The 20,785-nt window shown below is 46.7% G+C and overlaps 2 protein-coding genes across 15 annotated transcripts in view; one reads left to right on the top strand and one right to left on the bottom strand.

Annotated features, from left to right (window-relative positions):
- Positions 1-7,087, top strand: part of SFI1 (SFI1 centrin binding protein) — a 51,761-nt gene extending 44,674 nt beyond the window's left edge. For 8 of the 10 annotated variants that reach the window (XM_014593661.3, XM_014593659.3, XM_019493639.2 and 5 more), the window contains 6 exons: positions 223-505; positions 1,170-1,320; positions 2,201-2,312; positions 3,539-3,650; positions 4,272-4,375; positions 5,694-7,087. In XM_014593661.3, the coding sequence (XP_014449147.3) occupies positions 223-505; positions 1,170-1,320; positions 2,201-2,312; positions 3,539-3,650; positions 4,272-4,375; positions 5,694-5,709 (778 nt within the window). In that variant the 3' untranslated portion in view covers positions 5,710-7,087. Of the gene's footprint in view, positions 1-222; positions 506-1,169; positions 1,321-2,200; positions 2,313-3,538; positions 3,651-4,271; positions 4,592-5,693 lie in introns of those variants that run through there. The other 2 variants (XM_014593653.3, XM_059713250.1) reach the window with 2 other exon arrangements.
- Positions 4,763-20,785, bottom strand: part of PISD (phosphatidylserine decarboxylase) — a 36,310-nt gene continuing 20,287 nt past the window's right edge. For 3 of the 5 annotated variants that reach the window (XM_059713263.1, XM_006266976.4, XM_006266977.4), the window contains exons 2-8: positions 19,843-20,077; positions 17,090-17,255; positions 14,599-14,835; positions 13,854-13,992; positions 12,146-12,292; positions 8,112-8,272; positions 4,763-7,778 (exon numbers count right to left, since the gene is read on the bottom strand). In XM_059713263.1, the coding sequence (XP_059569246.1) occupies positions 7,554-7,778; positions 8,112-8,272; positions 12,146-12,292; positions 13,854-13,992; positions 14,599-14,835; positions 17,090-17,255; positions 19,843-19,892 (1,125 nt within the window). In that variant the 5' untranslated portion in view covers positions 19,893-20,077 and the 3' untranslated portion in view covers positions 4,763-7,553. Of the gene's footprint in view, positions 7,779-8,111; positions 8,273-12,145; positions 12,293-13,853; positions 13,993-14,598; positions 14,836-17,089; positions 17,256-19,648; positions 20,078-20,785 lie in introns of those variants that run through there. The other 2 variants (XM_059713261.1, XM_014593663.3) reach the window with 2 other exon arrangements.

The following is a 20,785-nucleotide window of genomic DNA, read 5'->3' as shown; positions in this document are numbered from 1 at the left end:
TTTCTAATTAACTTGTGCCACAGAATTAAGATCAGATCACTGAGCCAGATGCTGTAGTATTGTTGGGGACTGTAGGGGATCAGTTGACTCCTCAGGACGGGTTTGCTGCTTCTGTACGCAACCATAACTATGCTTCCCTTTGGCAACCCTACATTTGAGGATAAGAGACCCTGTGGGCTGTCTGGAATGTAACAACACCTTGCCCTTTACTTCCCCTTCTAGAATGGAGGGAGCAGAAATGCCTTTGCAACAAGCAGCTGTGAACAAACATTTTGCTCCAGCCAAGAACTTGCTGCCATCGACTCAAGCAGACCGAAGCAGCTATAATTTGTCACTTCACATGGACAGCAATACAAACACCATCTGCCCCCTTCGTGCATCTGCCCCATTGCCCTGTATACCATCTTGGACACCTGTCATGCAGCATTCTGTTCAGACAAATCCAAAGCTTGAGCTATTGCCTCCCTCATCTTTCATGCCATGTGTGAGACATGGATCAGAACTGGTGAGTTTTGAGGAGGAATTAAAGTAACTCCATGAGTGACTGGTTGCTTGTTACTTGTTTACTGTTTCCCTATTGATTCTCCCCACCCCCCATCTTCCCTGAGTTGTTCTTTGCTTGTCCTGGCACCTGCAATAGGCTGAGTCAGCAGGCTCTTAAAGTAAAATGATCCTTTCCATTCCACCTGCCAGTCACAATAGCCACAGTCTGAAGAAACAGTTCTCATGATCAGAGCAAGTGTATTTGTACTGCAGGAGAATTCACATCTTGTTCCTGATTCTGGCATCTGACTGGGAGGAAAATATTCAAAGGGTTCAGCATCAAGCTGAGGAAATCTAGTTAAGAGTAACTCAACTTGGTAGTGCCTCCTTTTTGTGGTTGTTTTTTGTTTGTTTTTGTTTTTTTGGCAAAAGGGTAGGGATGGGGATGTGGGGATTCTTTAAGAGCTGAAATCCTTCTGTTCCATGGAAAAGCTCTGACCACAAATAGTACCTGAGGAGCAAGGCAGTGGGGAGGCACTTGTGGACACCCAGGAAGTACAAAGTTACCTTTGGAAGCAGAGTTTAGTGTCATCAAGTGTCTGGAAGGCCTTGTCTGGGGTTGTGCTTTACCCTGTTTAAGGGCAAAATGACTGTTTTATCATCCTACACTTCTCTTGCCCTTGCAGATTAGAGGCAAATCCCTGAATGGTCACCCAGAAGCCACTCCCCATGACACACAGGCCACTGCAGGAGAAGAGATGGTGCAGCTCAACCCACAGGCACATCTACTGTTGCCTGAAGGCTTTACGGGAAGAGAGAGAAGCCCCAAACCTGCAGGTAGGTCTCAAGATCTGACCTACAGTTGCTGTGCCTCCACCAAAGTCCCCCCAACAAGTGCTTCCCCTAGTGTTGGGGAAAATGTTGTATGTGTCTGCTTTGGAAAGGAGAGCTGTATCAGGATGCTGAAGAATTAATTGGGGCACAGGGCTCCTGGAGAGAGAAGGATGTGAACATATAGGTTCAACCTAGCTAGCAAGAAAACTGATGTTATTGCTGGCATGTTTATATGCACATCTGTGTAAACAAGCTTTGGGGTTTTGAGGAAAAGGGGAACTGCCTGGAGGAAAAGGGCTGGCAAGGGAGCAAGGCCCAACCCATGGGGCTTATTATACCTGTGTGGTAATTATTTGCTATCTTAAGTGATCCCTACCAGGTAGAGGGTGTCCTGGAGCTGCAGGCTAGTGTGATCAGTGGCTGTTTCCACTATGGTCATGAATCATAAGACAGGATCTAAATGTTCTGTGGGACTAGGCTGAGGATCCTGCTTGATATTGACTATATGCTATGTGGCTATTTGGTTTCCTAGAGCAGACTACATTTAATTATTAATGGAAAAACTCAAGTACAAACACACTCTGGTACTAAGCCTCTGCTTCAGGGTCTCATGTCTCCTCTTGCATGTGAGAATAGAACCTAGAGAATTAAGTGCATAGTACTGGAGGTCTTGGTCAATGCTCCTTTAGGCTCCTGCTGGGCATAGCGTAATCTAATGCTGTTAGCAAGGGAAGAGAGGCTGGAGGTTGCATATTGCCAGGTGGTATAATGAAAAGGATCCAGGAGGGTGGTGAGTTCCCAACTGTCTGTCTAACAAGTAGACACAGGAAACAGACCATAGCTTTGCAGTGTCATTGTGTGTGCGCCTTGGGTTTCCTTTCAGGTAAACATGAACAAAGGCAAGGCAGTTCAACCAAGCGAGTAGAGCTGGAAGCAGAACTCCAACACATCCGTCTGGAAATGCAGCATTACTGCGACAGCAAGCGGGAGCTCAAGTGCGTAGCGTTCCTTCCCTTCTAGCCTCAGTCCAGTGCTGCATTGCCACTGTTGGTGCAGTTCAGTTGTTAAAAATGACCCCTTTCCACTCTTACTTGAACATGGGCTCTGGACCTGTTCTGTTGCCCCTGCTGACCAGTGAGGGGTTGTTATAGCCCTGCAGAGCCAGTATTGCTTTCTTACACTTTGTCATTTGGTTTAGGTGGCTTGGGGCAAACACTGAAGAAAGTAACACCATACAGGTGTCAGTAAGGGCATCATTTGAATACTTTGTAGCTGAATTGGTGCAACTGAACCAATGCTTAGCCTGCAGTGGTACACAAGGGAGTAACTAGCATCATGTTTGGCTCCCTTTTAACTCCCCAGTCCAAATAATCAAATACCTTTCTGAAAGTTCATTGGGGCTGGCCTTAAGCGTAAGCCAGCAGCCAAGCTCCAATTGATTTCTGTAGCCAAGGCACCTTAACGCCTCTGCCACTGTACCCCCTGCCTTATGTTTGTTGGAGCATGGACTAGAACCAGTCTCTCCCTTTTCTTTGATTAAATATCTTAACCACTAGGATATAGGTGTGTGCTTGTGTTCTTTCTTTGCTGCAACATATATAATTATTCCATGAGAGCAAAGCAGTTTCCATAGGGAGACTTGAAAACTGACCCAGACCAACCAGTAGTTACGTGGTTGTGGAGCATTCACTTGTCAGGTAGTGGATGTAGAAAGTCCTAACCTGCAGCTTGAGCTTGCATCTTGGGTGAATGCTTTAACAGCTGAGCTGTGGCCAAAAGGAGAGACCTCCTGCATCTTTTGCTTGGTTAGAATCTGAGAGTGCCTTCCGATGTGGTTCTGTAGTTGGATTCCAGTGTGGCCTAGGCACCTACTTGCTTGGCCCTGTCAGGGTGTAGGTGTCCTGGCATGCAGGGAGCTTGCCCAGTGAGGGTTAGATAGCAGTTGAAGAGTGAGTTTGAGGCTTTGTATTTTGGACTCAAGGCACTTGCATGGTTGCCTCCCATCTGGCAGGCACAAGCCAACCTGAGGGGTTGCAGATTTGCATTTACACAGTTGACTTTTAATAGAAATCTCTTCTGTAAAGCAATCTGTAAAGAGCAGTCACAGAGCACCTTCCTAGCAATGTCTGCATGTAATGCTGGGCATGAGACACAAAGTACCTTCCTTTCTCTTGCATTGTTAGCTCTGTACTGAACAGGAATCTCTGATTTACTCTCCCAGGTCATGTCAGCGGCAAGCACAGATTCTCCGTAAGTGGCTAGATACGAGTACAGGTGGCACAGGGCCGGAGGAGCATGAGGCTGTCCAGCATGTTCAAGAAGAGTTGGAGCAGGTACATGGGGGGGGGGGGGGCGGCAGAGCAAACACTGGCCCCATGATGCTGTTGTAGAGAATTGAATGGTATCACAGGACTGGGCTACTCTTGCTTGCTTGTAAAACTATGCATAATGTTATAGAAGCATCATGAGAGCTTAGCAAAGGTAAGGGGGGAGGGGGTGTGAGGAGGGAAAACTGTTTCTCCAAGCAGAGGGGGCACTGGGAGTAAGAGTGGAAAAGGAACCATAAAATCTGGGGATATTGCTGTACTTCCTGAGCTGACTGGGGTTAGCAGCAGCAAAACTGACACAAACTGTGCTACCCTATAGAAGTGCACCCAAGATTTCTAAGTGGCTAAGTTGCACTGAAGTCTACGTTGCAGTCTTTAGTGCTTCCAGTATTCAAGCTAGCTTGGGTATGTCAGTGTGCTGCAGGCTGGTCTGATAGCATTTCATCATCTGAGGGGGGAAGAACCACAGCCCAGCTGCAGAAGGTGTAACCCAGTTCAATCACTTAATGCTTCCTAATCAATCAGGGGAGGTAATGAGAATGACTGGTGGCATGGTTAGCAACTGAACTAATTGGACTGCTTTAATCACCAGCTTAGCCCTTTCCTCTTCCCTGCTCTCTTTCACAGTTGGTGCTAAGGATCAACTCTCTGGCAAAAGTGCTCTTGGAGGGGAGAGACAGAGTACAGAGTTATGTCATGCGTCTACAGGACATTCGTGCTGCTCTGGCCATGTAATGAATCCAAAACTTCTGAAGAGTGGTTCATGTTCCCTAGTAAGATGATCGCTGTCACTGATGGGGAGTGGGGACAGAGACAGACTTGTCAGGGGAAGACAATATTGAGTGTCCATGCCTCACTGAATCATGGACCAAGCCTGGCCCACCAGTTCATGTAAAACTCCTTGCACATGTGTGTGATAAAGTTGCCTTTTCTGTTTTAAAAATTAATTTACGTAACATGTTGTCATATTCATTTACTACAACTGTAAACAGGTGGGAAAATTTCCTGTTGTATAGCTCAGAAATGTGCATTCATACAGTAGCCCAAAGTTACTTGAGTGATGGATGCACAAATACCTGGCTAGCAAAACTGCTCCTACTATTTTAAGACAATAAGCAACACGTATAAGACTTTTTATTCAAAATGTTTGCAGGTAAATGAGTTAATGTTCATAAGTCGTACACTTTGACATACAAAAATACCGTGCTACTGATACAGTTGAAAAATTAAATGGATTCTCCATGTAGGAGAAATTCACAGCATCACCAGTACCTTCCAGGAACTCTGCTTCCCCTTTCTATGACCAGTGCTGATCTAGGGCTAAGATTCCTCTTCCCCAGCCATCAGCCAGGCTTCTACAGTGTGAAGACTACCATGAAGAGTTAACCTGGTGCAGAATGATCTGCCTCTTTTCAGATTTATATTAAAGTAAGCAGCAGCACCCTCTTCTCCACTGTTAACCTAACCATGGCCCTCAGATACTATGGAGGATGATGCCAAGTAGTGAGAAATTAAAGCTTAGAGTTGCTTTGGCCATGCCCAGAGGCAATTAAGCCCCAGTGGAGGGGGTGGGTGGAAGAGATTCAGTCTTCCTTCCTTTGACCCACTGGAACAGGTCCAACAAGTTGGAATTTGCAAGAAGCTAGTGACAGCTTTAACCCCGGGGGCTGATATCTGTCTTCATGCACTTCACACCCTCAAGTTTTTGTTTTTAAATCTCCGCATATTTGAAACCAGACTGTTGAAACACTAATACAGGAACTAACTTGCTAACTGAAAGGGTTTAAACAAGGTGGCTGGCTGCTAAGAGCCACTTCAAACTTCTACAAAAACCATCCCCATAGAAAAGGAGGAAAGACTGACTTAGAACCAAAGGATTCTTTTTTTCCACCCCCCCTGCCTCCAACGGTCAAGATCATATGGTAAGTATTTGTCAGGCTTTGTTAGCAAACAGATTACATCATCTCTTTTCCCTACTAGGAAGCTATATGTACAGGGGCTTGACCAACTGCACACTTATAACAAAATTCCTTTCTATTTTCTGCACAGCCCAGGGGGAGTTTAGACTTTCCTTCAGCACAGCTGAACTGCAAGGAGACGGAACAAGAAGAAGGTATAGACTCCCAAGAAGCGTTTTTGTCAGAAGACCCCCCTAAAGTAGCAGCAGATTGAGTAAAACATCCAGTGCCCCCGTGGCACGTGTGCCCTCGAAGCTCAAGCCAGCGTGAAACACGTTCAGACAGGAGTTTGAGTTAATTCCCTCACTTGGCCTAGTTACTTACAGGCATTTGACTTCCTGGACTCCAAGTAGAATTTATTTTAGAATAGATGATAACATTGCTTTAAAAGTGAGTATCTCTCCACTCTTTTGGCACCAGTTGCTGTCAATCCCATTACTGGTAACAAGAAGCTTAACACACCAAGTATTAGTGTCATGTTTCACAGACTGGCTGAAATGTTAATATCTCCATTCTAATCCTCCTTGGTATGAATTTACAAAAACACTTAAGTTTGCAACAGAATGAAGCTTCAGAACAGAGCTCTCAGCCCCAGCATCTCTCTACCAGGTCTGAGGGCAAAAAGTACAAGTTTGGCTTCTTCTACTGTGATAAATAGTTGCAAGTTCTTTGCTGGATGGAAAAGTAGGTTAGTGCACCAGGGGAGCAACCTGAGATTGCTCTGAAAATTCACAATGGTTTTGAATATAGTCAGTGCATGTGGTATTTCAATCCATGCACTAACAGTAGGCCCTGAAGTATTTCAAAGTGTTTAATAAATGAAGAAATCCCTCCACCCAGAACTTAGTGACAGATCCCACAGTTTATGACAACAAAAAAAGCAACATCCCATGAATAGCAGAAGGGGAACACACACTTTGGCTGCTTTCCTAATGTAAAGCACAAGGGGGCTCTGATGGAAACACCCCAAGCACTGAAAAGGCAATATACCCCTTAAGTGTTATTTTTCCTGTCACAATCTTCTCCTGCAACAGCTTGTCATTGGATGAGTGTAACTGTCAGCCACATGAACAAAAATCCTTAAGGCCTGGAATAACTAAGTAAAACCACAGAGGTGGAGAATAGAGTGGCTGGGGCTGACTGCCACAAGTTTTAAAAAAATCCTTAAAAAAGATGATTATGATAATCAGTTTGACCACGTGGAATGTAGACACAGTGTTTTCAGGTTAAAAATACAGTGCAAAGTCCAATTTAAAGGGACAGTGTCAGGTTATGAACTTTTGAATGCTTTATATCTGTCGCTAATACATTGAATTGTTATGACTGAATGAGTCTAAGTTGCTTTCACCAATACTGATGTTGTTTTCTTGTGCACTTCTCCTAGTCTGGCCAATGAAACTATACTAGCCAGTTTAGACTTTATGGCTGTCCTGTATTAACACGATGCTGAATGATGGTTCTGAAAAATAAATGTGGGAAGACATACTAGGTAGTTTGAAACCCAGATTTTACAGAACTGAAATTTTAGATCTTGATCAACCTGTCAGTGTCCCTTTAAATATACTAATCTCTCTGCCTTCATCCCTCCCCCTTGCAACTACAGAGACTGAGCAGGCCCAGTAAGGACCTACATACTCTGTAAATGTAATCAGTTTTCAGCAGGCTAAAGTGGGGGAGAGCATGAAAGACTGCAGGCACAGGGTGGAACAGGAACCTCCCTGGTCAACATTCTTAAAGGCGTCTGTACCTGATATGTATATGAATTATCCGATTATTTTACTGCACTCAGCAAGGGTATGCACTATAGGGTGCACACTCCCCGTTTAACAGAGCAGTGATGCATGTTATTTCCCTCACCCAGGTCCTGCTGAGTGATATTTTCTGTTTAGTGAAACATTTCCTTGTACAGCTGAGTCCTTCCATGTATAAAATCCTCTTGCTCTGGCAGTTCCTATAGGGACCCCAGGGCTTCTCCAAAGCGAATTTTTTGTCCAGGTTTGAGGTGGAACTTGAAGTCCTTGGGTGCCTCAAAGATGAGAACAATGGTTGAGCCCAGGTTAAACTCTCCTAAGTGTTCTCCCTTCCTCATGGGGATGCCCTCCTTGTTGTTGTTAGTTATGAAGCTGAAGTCATTGTAGGAGCCTTTGCTGTAACGTGGACTATTAGTATGCAAGTCCTGCATGCAGAGGGGAGAAAAAGACTGTCACATGTGCATTTCAGTATCCTCTATTTGTTACCAGGGCTACAGTTTCAAAGCAGTAACTTGCAATTCAAAGGGGAGTTAAGAAACTATACAGAGTAGATGCCTCAACCTGGTCCTAGAACACACACACCAGTCCACAGAGTAACACTGCTTAAAAATCATCCAAGTTTCAATTTTAGCTTGCTGCTAAATTCAAAGAAAGGAAAGATGGACCTAGTTTCATTAAGTGGCCTTGTTTCATTACGTTAGAGACACAGTATCCCTGACTTTCAAAACAAAGCTTGATTTTTTTGTCATGCCACTCACCTGGTCAAAGTAGATGCGGATAGAGCCCACATTTGTGGCTCCTACTGCTGTTAGTGAGAAAAAGCCATGTTTCCAGTCCCCTGTGAGGACAACACGCTCATTATGGCAGAAGAGCTCCTTGATCCAACGAGCAACCCCTGGATTCACAGACATTAGGGAGCCTATAGTAAATAGGAAGAGCAAGGTTAGGAGTCTTTATCAAGCTGCAGCTTCAAGGTCACTAAAGGCTAGCCTGGGCCAGCCTTTAAACCCTTAGGCTGTGTACAGACATAGAAAAAACCCCCAAAACTGGCACTTCTGTTTAAACTCTGGGCACCCCCATCCCAAGCCCGGTGCTTGCCCAGAAGAGGCAGTGCATTAACTGGACCCAGCTCATCCAGAGTCTGTACAGATCGGGTGCTTTAATGGAGCTTTTTTAGCACCTGTATCTAGTAGCTGATTGAATGAAGCTATTAGATAAAATCCCGGATGAAGCATGTGGTTTATACGGATGCTGCAGAGCAGAGTCGAACCAACACACTGCTTGTTCCAGTAAAGCATGGTGTTTTTTTTTTCCATATCTGACAGCACCCATATTCACGTGAATCAAGACGAACATAGCTTGGCAGATCTTAACTGCCATGGGATTAGGACACGTTACTACTCTAAAGCAGTGGTTCCCAACCTTTTTTATACTGCAGACCAGTACAGGAGCGAAACGGGGCTCATGGAGCTGGCTGCCTCCCTCCAGGGGCTGCCCCACCACCCAGTTTTAACCCTGTACACGACTGCCGACAGCAGAAGCCACTTGCCTGGCCAGATGCGGGGCTTGTACCACGACCTGGCAACCAACCCTTTGCGGCCCAGTGGTTGGGAACCTCTGCTCTAGAGCAGCCCTAATGGAGGACTTGAATAGAACTGAGAGAATTCACAAAGAACAACAAGCAGGGTTCACATCATCTGAAAGGGCTGAATTGAGACAGAAGTGATTGAAGAGAGGGGAACTCTAAATGGCAATCCATGTTATTCCCACACAGAATTCCTGCAACCCTATGGAAAGCATTTGGGAACATCTGTACTTCCTTAAGATGTTACATATACCAGTCAGAGGCAGAAACGTGACAAAGTTAGATTTGGAGTTCTAGAATCTAGATTCACCAGCTAAGGGCCTACTGAGGATTACTAAATCTCTAAAAGTGCTTGATCTTTAACATCTGCAAACAGATCCATGGGTGCTTGAGCCCTGGAGCACCTAAGGACTCAGCACCTATGTTCACATCCAAACAGAGTTAGATCATGACACTATTTTACAATGAGTCTAGCACTGAACAGATCAAGTCCATTTTCACCTGTAACTTTTCAGAATTATCAGAATGCTCCTTAGTATGAAGGTGCTTGAATCCCTCTTCACTTTTGCCACCAATGGGGAACATACTTTTAAATATCAGTTATCCCATGGCAGGAGCTCCTCATCTGCCCAACACTCCCCTAAGGAGGCAAAATCTGTGTTTAGATTTGTTTGAAAATATCTGCCATTGCTCAGAGCCTAATTTATCATCCAGAATATTTAAGCTCCTGGCTCCCTGCTGAAGGGTTAAATGAAAGGGAAAACATTCCTACTAAATAGCTCATTAACAGGGATCTAGGTTTCTTACAGAAAAACAGCATAAAATGCAGATTTCCCCCTTTACTGGAGTAAAATGCAGATTTCTCATTTTATCAGGGAAGTCTGTGGCTTTTACAGCACGCACTTTTTGCAAGCAAGTAGGAGGAGGGCCGTCAGGCAGGGGGCGCCATGTACATATATACGCACATGGCTCCAGGCAGCCTGGGGAGCAGCTCCCACAGGTAAGGGTGGGGGGAGGCAGAAGCCCCACAGTGAAGGAGGGAGTTGGGCAGGGCTGAGGTTGTTGCCCAGCCAGGCAGGGTGTGGAGCTTGGGGCCCAGGGCCACAATGCACAGCCCTGGCCAGGAGTGGGACAGGGCTATGGGCAGCTCATCTGGGGGGCATGGGGCCAGCTCCCTGCCACTGCGTGAACTGGTGGGACAGAGGGAGGACCCATGCCCCCAAGATCTGTGCGCAGGGTGGGGACAGAGGCAGGTGTGGGCTGCACACTGCAGGCTCCTGTCCTACTGCCCTCCCCTGGGGCCTCTGCAGCTCAGCAGATGTAACCCAGTGCTGCAGTGAGCTCCATAATACCCTGGCAACATTGGGAGGGAGGAGGGAGGCGGGCAGCATGGGTGGCAGAGCAGGGTTGTGCCCCTCCCTGCTGCTGCATGTGTGGGAGATGTCACTAAGGCAGTGCAGAGCTCACAGCAAGCAGCTTCCCTGTGCAACTGCGCCCTGCCCTGCAGCGCTGGGTCATACCTGCGGGCTGCAGGGGCCTCAGGAGAGGGCATGGGTCCCCGCTATCCCCCAGGAGTGTGTGCTGCCACAGGAGGCTGGCCCCACCCCCTTCCTGAGCCCACAGCTGGCAGCAGGGGGGAGTCAGCTCCATGCTCCACTGCAGCAGCCGCTGCCTTCTGTGGAGAGCAGGGGGCTGCAGACCTGGGTCCCTGGCCCCATAGCTCTGGGAACTGGGGGCCCCCTCTGCCAGGGCTGGGGGAGCAGGGGCTGTGGGTGGGGGGCAAGGGGCATCAGCAAGGCTGGAGGTTCTGTGGGGGAGCCTTCAATTTTAATAATGGATTTGGGGGGTTTTATCAGAGAATTTGCAATTTTTTTTTTATCATCAGGGAAAACCAGGATCCCTGGTCATTAATAATACTTTGCCATAGAAGGATGTATAAATCTAATAAGCTTTGCCGCTTGCTCAGCCACAGTATTTGAGTCTAGCATCTTCATCTATGTTCACAGAATCAGCATGAACATGACAATATCACTGCCACCCAACAAGCTCAGGTGGAACTCAAACTGGACAAGGGGCTTTCTGGTCCTAGTGGGTTGTAACTATGCAAAATGGTTCTAGTGCTAAGAAACAAAACAGGTCTTTTTATCTACATGAATAGTATCACTGGACCACATCTCTAGCACTACTGGAAGAAAGCCATGATCTGTAGCCCTTCCAGTCCTGCAAAAGCATGAAGAAATGACTCTAGTGCTGCAGAAATAAGCTAGGCAGCTCACCAGATAGGAAACAAAAGGCTTAAAGTGGGCCTAGGATCCAAAAAGAAAGTGTACCACAAAAGAAACTATAAAGGCTTCCAACCTATCACACAGTACAGAAGAACATATACAGCAGTCATTAGGTTTCACCAGAGCCAGCAGGTTTGTAGCTAAAGCCATTTTTGTATTTTGTTGCACTTACAATGGATCTCCTGGCAGCATTTCCCTCTGAAACCCCAGCTTCAGTCTAAAGTTTGACAGATATCATGAGACTCATGCCAGCTCTCAGTCTCTCTCTTTCACAGGGCATTTGAAATCTTGTCTAAATCCTTTCTTTGTTGTTAGGTAATTAAAAAAAAAGAATAAAAGAACTAGCATCTGCTGAATGAAGGATGTGTCTATTTGTAAAGTGGGAAGTACGGGTGTGGGCAAAACCTCCCAGCTGTGACTCCAATCAAGTGACTTCATTTAGTTACATATTCACAGGCTCCGTAAGACTGAGTTACCCATAATCATCACATCTCCCTCCAGGAAACTCCCCTTTGCCAGCCTTAGAGACTATGCCTTAGATTGCTGCTTGTTCTGTGGATATGGAAAGGGAGAGTGCTCCTTCTCCCCATTTAGGTGATGAGAGAACATTTTCAAGCTCTTAATCTTCACTGTAAGAAATTTAATGGAAACAAGTCAGGTTTTCATACACTGAGAGAACTGGGATTGTTTGGAGATCGAGTTACTCATCTCACTAGTTATGATAAGCTATGGGCAAGACTCTGAAAACCCAGAAATTTATTAGGGTGGTGCTCAGGATTTTCATGTGTGCAACAAGCAGCTCACTCCTGGTTCTGCAAGCACATCACAAAGACATAGTTCTGTGCCTTTCTCAGTAACAGACCCTGCCTGCACTTTCCAAAGCACTTGCTCTGTGTTCCTGTCTCCAGAGGTAAGAACCTACCTGGGAAGTGGCGTCGGTGTGATACTCTCCAGTCAGTGGGTGAGTGGAAGCAGTGATAATCACCAGGGGCCAGGTAGATCACACAGTGATAGAGTTCATTCCCCTCCTTTGTGACGAGCTGATTTTGGAATGAGTTGCAAGAGGAGGCTACAAGGGAACAACAGAAAAATGGAAGGAATTATAAAGAATGGACAAAAGGATCCCCTGAAAGAATCTACTGCATATGAGAAGCGTGCACTGTGAAACATACAGTACTCAGAAGACCATGGTAACTGCAGAGCACTAAATGTACCCCACACTTATTGATGTGGCAATAGGAAATCTTGAACAGATGTGCTTCAATGCAGGGGTCCCACCATTTTAAGCAACTTGATTCCTTTTCTATATAATTTAAACATTTTGGAAGTTCAGTCCTTGAAAAATTCAAATAGTTTTAAAGAACCTCAGCTTTCCGAGACAGAAGAAAAGCAGCAGAAGCTTGGAGCTAACAGAATACAAGGGGCTTGTCTAAAAGACACCTCAACTATTTGGGGATAGAAAAATTAGGGGGGAACACTCCAGGGTTATGAAAACATAGTTTGGTTGTATTTTCATAAGTGCTGCAAAAATCCTGTGGCTTCCAAAGGGTTTCTTTTCATGGCATGCTGCTCACTCGTAAGTTTATCCAACCATCTTACCACCAGACTGATGGCCTTGGAGAAAGAAGCACTTGACCACAGAACAGCTCTAGCAGAAGCAACAAAAGCACAAAGTTCCTCACAGTCTCTGAAGCCCTGACCTGAAATGAGCCGCTCTAGGCCTAAGAGAAGAGAGACTGATGTCTCTATGCTGTGGTGCTACTGCCAAAATCTGATCTAGTATAACAGCTCTTAACTGGACACACAGGCACGTTTCAGTCTGACACCAAAAGCTCAGAATTGTCATTAAGGTGAGAAACCTGAAATCAGCCACCATCAACCCAATAAAAGGACAGAGTAGAGATGCATCTTATAGACTAATTGAATCAAGAGTTGTATAAGCTTATATGAGCAAGAGCTCATTTCATCAGATGCTACCCCAATATAATCACGTATTATGGCAGAGGTTTTCAACCTTTTTTAGTCTTAAGTACCCCCAGTGGCTGGATGCTGAGCAAGGGGGGAAGGGGGCAGCGCATGGCCAGACATGGAGCAGGGAGGTGGGGACGAAGCACCTCCCAGGAGCAGGGCTGGGGCAGGGCGAGGACAGCGGTGTCCCTCTGTGGGGCAAGGAAGCTCGCCAGGCTTGTGTGTGGTAGCAGTGGCTGTCGCGTGTGAGCTTTCTTGCCCTGCAGAGGGGTGTCACTGCTCTTGCCCCACCCAAACCCTGCTCCTGGGAGGTGCCAGTGCTCCGTCCCCTCCCCCCCACACATACCCCCTAGGACTGGTCCAAGTACCCCCAGGGGTACACATACCCCCAGTTGACAACCCCTGCACTATGGGAACAGCAGTTAATCATAGCAAATACAAAACACAGTCTGGCAAGAGTGAAGGGGTACTAAGGAGAAAGTGGACTCAAAAGGGAGCCATGTTATTTCTCACACTAAGCCAAAAGGAAGCAGGGCTGTTTTTGCTGCTGCTGAAAGTATGTGGGTATAGCCTAGTACAAATAGGATTTATCATTTCCCTGCAGTTAATGGAAGCTGTGAAAGGGCACACACCTACTAAGAGACCAACCGAGGCAAGCTTACTTTGGCTGAACTGTAGGTCCTCTGGACTGATCTGTGGCCCCAGAAAGGACTCCAGTGAGTAAGTGACACCCTTTACTTGCTCCACCTCACAGTTCTTCACTTGTCCAAAGTTGAGAATTTTTCCATCTGAGGGACTGATCTACAGGAAACAGTGAAAGGAAAAGCATTAGGAGTCCAGGCATCTCTCAACACACTCCATTGTAGTTGGAAGAAAAACAAGCCTTAATGGTCATTTCAGTGTGTAGCTTGCACTTTTCTTCCCCCCAGGTTAAACCTTCACCCCACACAGGGATAGACCCAACCCCTTCTATATGGGAAAGGCAAGCAGGACACCCCATAACTGAGATCCAGAAGGACCAAAGTGGACATTTCATATTGGCATTCAAAGTGGATATCATTATGATCCCCTAAAGAGACAGGTTTCTATTTAAATGAGAATGCATGCTCCAGTCTACATGGAACAACTCACAGCAGAAATACCCTCTACTGACCTAGTAGTCTAGTAACAACTGTTATTCCTCACCCCGATAGTCTATATGTAACTAAGAAGAACAGCAGCAACTGTAGGAGCAAATGACAGATCTACAGCTCCATTCAGCCCAGTCTAGCCCACCTTCCCAGGATTTGGCCTGCAACTAGTTCATGTTTAGCACCTGTCCACACACAAACTAGAAGGGAAGCTACAACCCAATGTAAACTTCCCTCTCTGGGTTAAAACACACTGCAACCTCTCTCCCATCCTCACCACACTGTGCAAGCAGCAGACTGGCCGGGCCTGTGGTTTTAGCTTCCTGCGAAAAAACTCGCTGAGGTTTCTGTAGTGATGAAGATCTTCGACAGCTGCCTCCTTCATGTTCACACCAAACGTCCAAATATACAGGCTGTACACAGGCTTCCGGAGCCAGGTTGGCAGCTCGACCTGGTTCAGACGTCCCCAGGCTCGTGACAGCAGTCGTGTTGGTACTGATTTGTACAGAGCAACCTAGAGAAAGAGAGAGGGATTATGCTTTGCTCTTCTATTCTCTCTACTGCCCCTGGCATTCCCTCAGCTTTCCCCATGAAGTGGACTGGACAGAGGTGTCCCTGCTAGGGCTTCCCTGACTTCAGTGGGGTTGTACCGAGCATGTATTAGCCCTCAAGTCTTCAGTATGCCAGAAGCAGAACCTCACTTTCACTCCCTCGCAATGACATGCTAGGAGAGACGACATAAGCTCCTGCTCTGGAAGCAAAACAGGTAAATCTGGACATTTCACCAGATGTGGGAAGGGACAGTGGAGTCCTTTCTAACAGGGCTTTTTTGACGCTTATGTTTTTGCAGTTAGGTAAAAGGTAGAGGTGCAGACCAATTACAACTGCAGCACAGAAGCCACCTTTCAGTGAGGTGCAGGGCAGCCACAGTGCAGGTGCCCTCTTCCCACTCAGGCTGCTGCTTCAGGCATGAATTAGTGGAAACTGCTCTTAAGAGGCTTGCAGACAAGCAGCACATTTCCAGCTTTCCAGTACAGCACTGATGAGATGAGGCTGAGCAGACTACCCCATTTGTCTTTGTGAACAACCAAAAGGAGCCCCACTTCAGAATACACCCCTACATCTCAGCACTTCTCACACTCCCATCTAATCCTACACACTAGTTGTTCTCTTCTCATCATGCCAGTATAATTATAGCAGTGCAGTCCCTCCTTACATGGTTCCCATTCTCCCACGGGTATAAAGGCCACTGATCCTCTTTTCCCTACATGAAAAGGAACAGCTATCCCAGTATATGACACCTCTATACTTGCCATAACTTACACCAGTGCAACTATTTTGGTTTTAAAAAAATACCACTAACCAACATGGTTACAAGACTGTGTATATGCCAGGCCTTACCATTTGGGCCATTCCAAGGATCACTCGCCTGCGATTTGTGGTATCCGTTATTACTCAACAATTTGCAAAAGCATATTTTAATCACACATAGAGGAGAGAGCCCCCTAAACTATGTTTTGCAAAGAGAACACTTATCTACAAATGTCTGCTAGAAATTTACTTAATGGTGAACCTAGCTAGTACCAGTTCCAAGAGAAAAGGTTTCTCTTTTCTTTCCCAAGCCAAAGAGAAGCTATTTACTCCCTGTGGCAAGGGTATCCATCCTAGTTAGGATCTGCAGAAGGCAGCGGTCAATATGAACAGCAGTTCATGCTTCCCAAGAGGTGGTCTTTTACCTTCACCACCTCCACTAATGGCTGATGCCTAGAAATAAAAACCAGTGACTTTAAAATGAGACACTGCCAACTTAACCTTACTTCAGACTGAGACACCTTAAACCAACTAAACAAGCAACACCCAAGATCACAGTAAGTGAAGAGTTAGACAGAAATATTTTCTAGCTTGTTTACTCTGTGCATTTGAAAGCCATTGCAGAAAGATAGTTTCCTGGTTTTCCTGTGGAACCAACTCATGGGTTTCTCCCAGTCATGGGAGAGGGTTTTTTTGTTTTGATTTTTTTTAATAATGTGCGATTGTAAAACCACTGGCAAGCTGGCTAAACAACTTGGGGTCATGCACAATTCTTGAAGGTGCCTACTTCACTTTTTAAAACTGACTGGCTTTTCAGGTTCATGGTGTTTGATTAGCTGCTGTAAATGTTAAGAGCTGGCACAGCTGTTGAAGTTTGCAGTAAAAAGACTTCAGTGCTATTTGCACATTGTAATGATCTGTATACAGAGAAACATCCATAGGTTAAAGCTTCCTACATTCTCCCACTCTAGCTAGGAGCATTTGCATTCACATGTTATCTAAACAGTTAAGACTTCAGGCACCCAAGAACAAAATTAAGGAACAAGCAACCACAACCCTTCTTACGCACAAATTACAGCAGATGAGAGGTCGCATGAACATGTCTGCAAAAGGCTTGACCTGCCTTACCCCAGCTCTAATATTTGTGGGTGTAACTGTCTGAATGAATTTTCCATCAATTTTCTCCCACTTGGGACCCCACTCAGTAAATGTCCATATGCAAATTCTATGCTACTGAAAATTCATCCTCTGTCCGTGAAACACTATCCCTGATGCTTCCAAACAAACAGATAAAGTAAAAGCTTGAGGGAGAGGGAAACATGAACCACAGCTTGCTGCTTTAATAGCACTGCCTATCATCCTGCTCATTCCTCTTCTGCCAATGCCCCTCCATTGTAAGAAAGAGAAGTCACCCACACAATTGTTACCAAGCACAGTAAAGACCTGATCACACTTACCCTGCTCATAGGCCTCCATCCCACTCTGGTCAAGGGTTTAAGAGCACCGAAAGGCAGAAGGTAATAGAGAATAGTCAGAGGCCAAGAACGGAGTTTCAGAGCAGGCTTAGACATACAGCTGAGCTGGCCCAACCTCCGCCTCAGGGCCAACTGGGGGAATTGCAACCTGTAAGATGACACACACGGGGGTCAGCCTGCTCAGCACCAGAACCACCAGTTCCTCATAGCCAGGGTGGTTATCCCAGTCCGTTACATTTACATACTGCCTCTGCACATCCCTGCTCCTTTATTTGGCTTCAAACTTGTTCCTTTCCCAAATAAAGGGTCAGCTCACCCCTGAATGAGACACCCAAAACACAGGATCAGTATACCCTCCTGATGGTCCGAAGACCTGGAGAATTACAACACATTTTGTACTGACGAAGGTCTGAGAGAAGTGAAAACCAGGCCAACTGGCAGTGTAACATGAATGGTAGGCTAGGAATCACCAGAGAAGGAAGAAACCAGCTCCTTCCCAGATTTCTGAAGATGAAGCAGCTCTACCTGACAGGAAACAGGCATGTAACCTCTCCAAAGCTGGGAGAGGTAGAAAGGTTACAAGCAGAGAACCCAGGGCTCAGGAGCCTGGGAATAAAACTTATTTTGTGCAGGAGGGTTAGGCCCAAGTCAAGAAAAGAACACAAGTTGCAGTGCAAGAACCCCACAAGCCCAGGGGCAGTGATGTCCCAGATGTGGGGCTTCAGTTAGGGGTAAGATGATTGGAATCTGGCTCTAAGTTCCACCTACAGTGCTGTTCCCTCTTGCAACTGCTGGAGAAGATCCTGGGCTCACACTGCTTGTCGGGAAGGAGCTACAACCCCTGGGAGAAAGGGAAATTTAAACATACATCTCTCCTTTCCCTTTGCAGCAGCAGCAATGGGAGGAACTCATGCTTGCTACCATTCTTCTTTTCTGGTAGTCCCTCCAAATAGGGGGCAACATCAGAAGCTACCAGCATGAGACAGCTCACCAGCTGGAGGAACCCTGACTATATTGTGCCCAAGTCCTATGCTGGGCCACAAAAAGCAGGAGGGTCAAACTGTAATATGCCTGGAATCAGCCTGCTGGACACTAACTGACTTCAGGAAATATCTGGCCCCATGTGGCCTGGTTCTTAGCTCTGCAGAGCCAAACAAGTGACATTTGTGAGTTCATGCACATTGTGCCCAAAGTGCCAAAGGCAAAAGGCACCTCTCAGGTCTTACATCATTCTAGGGCACCTCAGTCCTAGAAAGATGATACAAGGATGAAACACATACACTTTTTGGGTAGTGTGATAATTCAGGCTGCACAGCCCAATCAGCCTTTGGTTTCATAAACAACTGGGAGAGTTATTTTTTGGCCTTAGGCCAGACACCTACATTACAAACTCATTTTGTATAAACAGCCACCAGTAGCCTGTGTCTTATGGGCCAGAATGACTCAGCAGGAAGCTCCACATCCCATTAGAAGACCTTGCTTGGGTCTTCTTCGGGCAAACCATTTTCTTCCCCTCTTTTTCCCCAGAAGAGTCCCCTGGGGGGCAATGCCTAGCCATTTTTGTTCTCAACGCTTCTCAGGACACATCAGCAGACTGAAGTCCTCTGGACATGCACTCAGGTCTGCTGGGCAACTACTAGGGTGTGAGAGAGAGGCAGGGCATGTTACAGCCAACTCAAGCAGTTATATAATCTATCGATCGATCGATCAATCGATATAACTGTTTGAGTTAGCTGTAACACGCTCTGCCTCTCTCTCCCAGAGAGAAAGGAGCTGGGAGATTAGAAAGGGAAATACAGTCTTGTCAACTTGCTGTTCTAAAGATACGGGGCAAGATTAAAGCAGAACCTGTGCAAGTGGTATGGCCACCACTGTGAGATGCCTGTTGTGCCTCTGGGTAGTGATTTCCTCAGTAAGTAACACTACTTCTTCCAAAACAAAGGAAGATTCTGGGCAGCAGAGTGAAAGAAAAACCCAAGATGAAGTGTTTTCTCAGCAGAAACAGAGCAGGCCTCATCTACATGAGATGAGACCTGCCTAGAGCACAGGAATAGGAAGGGACAGTTAACCTGTGGGTCCTCCTCCCACTGATCCTCACCTCCCAGGGCCTGAGATCCTTGCAAGGCAGCTGGCCTCACCAAGAGCTCCGAGGACAAGGTACTACTTTCCCCTCCCATTGCCTTCTCCCCCCCCTTCACTGCAGACAGCCATGGACCAATCCCTGCAGAGCTGCATCCTGGCAGCTTGCTCGAAACCCCCTGGCTTCTCACTGTCTTGGCCTTGCCTCAGAGAAGCCCCTCACTACATTTTCTGCTCTCCTGATGATCAGAAGGTGACCAGAGGGAAAGAAATCCTCATCCGTTTCCCTTGCTTTGAAACAGCATTCCCTCCCCTGCCAACTCAGTTCATAAGGAGCTTTATAGTAATTAGGCCAAACAAAAGCTTTGCAGATGGCTGTCACTCCTTCTGTCCGTCTCCCCTCCCTCCCTCATTTCTCCCTTCGGTTGCTGTTCCCGCAAAGCGGAAAACACCGAACAGTACCTGAAACGGGCTCTCCTATTTGATGGGACCCCAGCAGAGCTGGCCAGGCCTGGACTCTCCAGATGTGGGTGCTGCTCCGCAGCACAGCTGCTGCTGCCACCGTTCCCTGAACGTAGCCTCCGGACATGAATTCTAACTTTGCGGAGGTTGTAGCAAGAGGGACGAGGGTTAGATAAAGCTTTATAGCATCTCACCATTTCCCTGCGTGCAGATCTGGTCCCTGCAGGGTGTTTGACTGACACATTGTCAGGATGAAGGTCAGTTGCAAGTCTCAGTCAGTTTCTCCTTTTCCTCTACTTCCCCTTCCCTTGCTTGCAGCAGCACAGGAGGGAAGACACGACGTCACGGCTCCCAATTCCCCCGCTGGTTTGTCTCCGGATTCCCCCTCTGTCTCTTTCCTACTTGCAATTCGGGCTACGAGGGTCCTGGCTATTGCAAACAAACAGGCATTGTGTCACACTTTATCATCCTCCTGTACAGGCAGCTGTGCATGAGACAAAAAACAACCTCTGCCTGCAAACGGTCCCCACTCCTCGCTAGCCAGGACTGCCATTGAAGCTCAGCTCCCAGATGAGCCCCCTGCAGTCCAAGGCTGCCGGGCACCAAAGCACTATTGTCAGCACTGCAGCCAGCTGGCCTTACACAGCTATCCTGAGAGCCAGTCTGAATGCGAGGCTGGGAGGTGGGGGCGGAGAAGAGGAGGAGGGAGATAATTCATACCTTCAATTCTGCACTGCAGTAACTGCAGCTAGATCCGTTCTGGACTGCTGAGTGATCTGATGTATATGCAGCATTCGTGCTGCCAAAAAGCTCCTAAGCAAGGAGCAGGAGAGGGAACATCTCTTCCATCTCATACAGCCCAGCCAGAGACTGACCTGTTTCCTGGACCCCCTTGCCATCCCACGCAGCCCACCAAGGGAGAGGGGAAAAAAATGCTTTTCTACCAGTACACTTCTACAATGGAACAAACCCAAGGCCAGCTTGAGAAGTAGGTGCTACCAGTGTTCAACAGATGCTTTATGTGGCTTGCAGCATTGCAACGATAGTGTTCACATCCCAAAGAGCTCAAAGGTCAAGTCAGCATGGGGCTGGAAGCTTGCCTACAGGACTGTGCCTATTTGACCCAACCCAGCCTTG

The sequence above is a fragment of the Alligator mississippiensis genome, chromosome 10 (genome assembly GCF_030867095.1).
Source record: "Alligator mississippiensis isolate rAllMis1 chromosome 10, rAllMis1, whole genome shotgun sequence".
NCBI classification, from domain to species: Eukaryota; Metazoa; Chordata; order Crocodylia; family Alligatoridae; genus Alligator; species Alligator mississippiensis.
This window is presented reverse-complemented; position numbering and strand designations above follow the sequence as displayed.